The following is a 3,442-nucleotide window of genomic DNA, read 5'->3' as shown; positions in this document are numbered from 1 at the left end:
ATTGTAGCCTTGTGGGGTTGTATCGATATCGTTAGGATGGATCGATTGCCTATAGAGAGGCAGAGTTGTTGCTTCCGTTGAAGCTGAAGATCCTGGCCTGTGTGGCTGCAGGATTGGCGCTGGCCAAAGGAGACTGAATAGTCTCAAGAGTTGCAATGCACTTGATCGATTGATGCTGTCTGAGTGACAGGTCCTTGCCTCTTGGCTGAAGGAATCAATCAAGACGACAGTTGCTAGAGTCGACTGGGCTCATAACTGACGGTTAGTCAGGGTGGCCAGCGGAATATGCATATATGAGTGAGCAGAAAAGAGTGTCTTATTCGTACTAAAGAGTGGATGGGATCACCACAGGCTTGTGGGCCTAATGCTATCCTAATAACTGTTCCAGAGCTAGGGCCAGGTGGAAATGACAGGCTGGCCTGTTTAAGTACAGTCAGACCATCCTGGATGGGTTATGTCCATGACTCGCATAGAAGCATGCATGGATTCTGTCACTTGGCAAAAATGGCGTCAAGCAGCACCCGATGGGATAGGCATTATGGCCTTGAAACCTTGTTCTGTTTATTGTTTAAGGTTAGAAAGACGTGTCAACAACAACAACATCACCTCACTCGCTTAGTAGGAATAGACCAATATGCACATTATTGCTGGCTGCCAAGCTGTCGCCTGACAGTTATGAGCCCAGTTGATTTCTGGCAATTGGCTCTTAATCGCCGAATCCAAGTCGATTGAGACCATTGCAACCCCTGGCACTTGAAATGGCCAGAAGGCAGCCAACAAGATCTGCTCTCGCGATACGAAGATCACCAGCTATCAGCTGAATAAGAAAGTCCTCCAAAGACGAGGTACAAATCTCAAAGTCCACAGACGTGTCAAACAATTCGAAGTCCTCCACAGACGAGGCAATCAACTCGAAACTCAACACAATTCTCAAGCTTCAACATCTCCTAACACAGGAGGAACTCAGCAGATCCATCACTATGGACTCTTCTAAATCAACTCAGAGGCTCCGAAGCGACGCCGACTGGGTAAAATGGCTAAACAACCTTAAAATGGTGGCCAACTTCCACGAAGTCTGGCAATACATAGATCCAAACCAAAACACAAAGAATTCAGAGCCTCAACCAGAGCCTCTCCCAGCTGTAGGCTCAGCAGACTTCTCCGACACAATGCGCCTTATAGATTTCAACTACAGAAACTCCATGAGGAAGTACGAAGCTAGAAAAGCGGGAATCATCAAAGTTGCTGAATGGTTGACTTCCACGGTTGATCAAGTTTATCTTGGTCAAGTCACAGGCCAACCAACAGTGAGGGACATGGTCAAGGCCCTGAAGGCTCAACTGGAGCCAGACAGATTCGCCAGACAGCAGCAGGTTCTACAGAGATACAATGCTCACAAGCGGTCAATCAAACGAACCAGGCTAACCGAATGGCTTATCATATATCAAGAGATTATGGAGGAAGCAATTTCGGCAAAAGTCCCTGTTGGTAACTATACCAGGTATCCGTATATACGGCGAGGTGAAGCAACGAAGACTCGTTATATTGGTCTACTTATGATATTGCTTAGTGAGTGGAATACAAAGGGAGGTTATTGCCACGGCCGTTAGAGGCCGATATGTAGCCTTCCGGGCACACGAGTCATCCGGCCGGCGGCCGGACAGCTAATGTTCCGACAGACACTATACCGTGGGAACAGCATTCGAGAGTCTCACGGAAGACCCCCTCTGCCTGCGTGGCTTGTAATCGGCCTAAGGTTGTCCTAGGCGAAGTCTCACGGAACTCACGAGACCGAAGGAAAAAAACGAGATCAGGGTGTGAGCAGTGTGGGGTTGCGATGTGTACCTCAGAAGAATGCTGGTACTTCTATCATAACCAGAATATATAGACGCGAGAGGTACCGAAAAACTGGGCTATCTGGTTGGTCGAAATAAGGCTTGGCTGACTCCTGAGTGGCTACTACCCCTCACGGGGATGTACTGTAGCCATTCCGCAGTCGATGGGATACACCGTGTCTGTTATAGCTGAGCAGCACAACACGTTGAGGCCTGTTATCTTTCCTAATCCAGCATACTGCTTATGCCCTGCCGATCCTGGCGCCGGCCACACCGCAGGAAGTGCTGCCGGGACCGCCGCCGGCACCGCCGCCGGCATCCCCACTAACACCTCCGGTTCCACCACCAACACCTCCGGTTCCACCACCAACACCTCCGGTTCCACCACCAACACCACCTCCGCCAACACTACCGCCAACACCACCAACATCGCCGCCACCACCAACATCACCACCAACATCACCACCAACACCTCCGCCACCACCACCAACACCACCTCCGCCAACACCACCGCCAACACCACCACTGTCAGTACAATTATTACCTACGCCGCTACCCCTACAGGCGCCACTACCGCCAACACCCCCCTTGTTCACCTTCTTCTTCTTCTTCTTCTTCTTTTTCTTTTTCTTTTTCTCCTCCTCCTCCTCCTCCTTCTTCTTCTTCTCCTTTTCCCCCTGTTGCTCGTCGGACTCCGTAGTAGACTGCGCCAGTTGCTGAAAGTCTGGAGAATCCCAACCCCTCGCCGATAACATATTGGCAGCGATGGGCGGTTCCAAGCCCCCGGCCCTCATCGAAATGTCAGGTTTGGGAGGGGTTACTTGAGACCGATTCGGGTCATCACTCTGGACACCATCTCCCGAAAGGGAGTTCGAAAAGCTGTTTGTAATTAGCTCAAACTGGCCCCGTACAGGTACGTGGATAGTGTCCATGTGCGCAGAGTGTGCCAACGAACCGATTGATGTCTTGGAGGAAGCCAGGCGGAACAAGTACGCGAGCGCATGCTAGCATACAGACTGCTAGGAGCACGACAACGCAGGAGACTCTGATCATTGTTGAGAATGTGCTGTATTTTGTTCCAAGCGGTTACTACTAAAAAAGGTAATGTTTGCTAATCAGTACGCAAGCAGCTAGTGGATGAAGAAAGGCCTGTAAGCTACTTATAGCCATGCAGTACGCCCTACACCCCAGAGTATTCTGCCCAACAGACCACGTGATAAGGCGACGCTGTATAAATTGGAAATCACCGTAAACATGCCCTCAAATAGCAGTGGAGAGGCTGGCAACGGAAGGCCCGACAAGCCTCTGTGATTTGCACAGTGCCGATCTCAGACCCATCCTGCATGACCTTTCCAGTCCCCTCACGATAATCTTGACCTGGAAACTAACACCAGGATTGACGGCAGACCCAAGGGCAGGAGACGTGGCTTCATGCGCCTACGAACGTTTGCAACTGCAGTAGAAGGGCCGAGGCCAGGGGGGGACAAACCTACCAGGATATAGTTTAAGGATTCATAGCTATGTCTGCTAAAGGCTGTCGGCAAAGAAACGACAGATGCATCTAGAAACCAACACCAGGATTTACGGCAGTCCTAGGCGCAGGACAC

General features: G+C 50.6%; 1 protein-coding gene across 1 annotated transcript; it reads right to left on the bottom strand.

The window, feature by feature from the left end:
• Window positions 1-1,859: 1,859 nt before the first annotated feature.
• On the bottom strand, window positions 1,860-2,944 carry CDEST_15533 (uncharacterized protein). Its single transcript, XM_062931688.1, has 2 exons — window positions 2,791-2,944; window positions 1,860-2,714 (listed from the first exon to the last, which is right to left on the bottom strand). Exons 1-2 carry the CDS (start codon window positions 2,886-2,888, stop codon window positions 2,078-2,080), a joined length of 735 nt encoding a protein of 244 aa, XP_062787739.1. The 5' UTR covers window positions 2,889-2,944; the 3' UTR covers window positions 1,860-2,077.
• Window positions 2,945-3,442: the final 498 nt, after the last annotated feature.

This window comes from Colletotrichum destructivum, chromosome 12, assembly GCF_034447905.1.
Source record: "Colletotrichum destructivum chromosome 12, complete sequence".
NCBI lineage: Eukaryota > Fungi > Ascomycota > Sordariomycetes > Glomerellales > Glomerellaceae > Colletotrichum > Colletotrichum destructivum.
The sequence above is the reverse complement of the archived record's forward strand: the minus strand, read 5'-3'. Positions and strand labels throughout refer to the sequence as shown.

What these genes read in the sequence shown, in the direction of transcription:
- CDEST_15533 (XM_062931688.1), bottom strand. Translation starts at nt 2,888, where the DNA reads ATGATCAGAGTCTCCTGCGTTGTCGTGCTCCTAGCAGTCTGTATGCTA. An exon ending in TTCCTCCAAGACATCAATCG is followed by an intron (nt 2,715 to 2,790) that starts GTTCGTTGGCAC and finishes AATTACAAACAG; the next exon opens with CTTTTCGAACTCCCTTTCGG.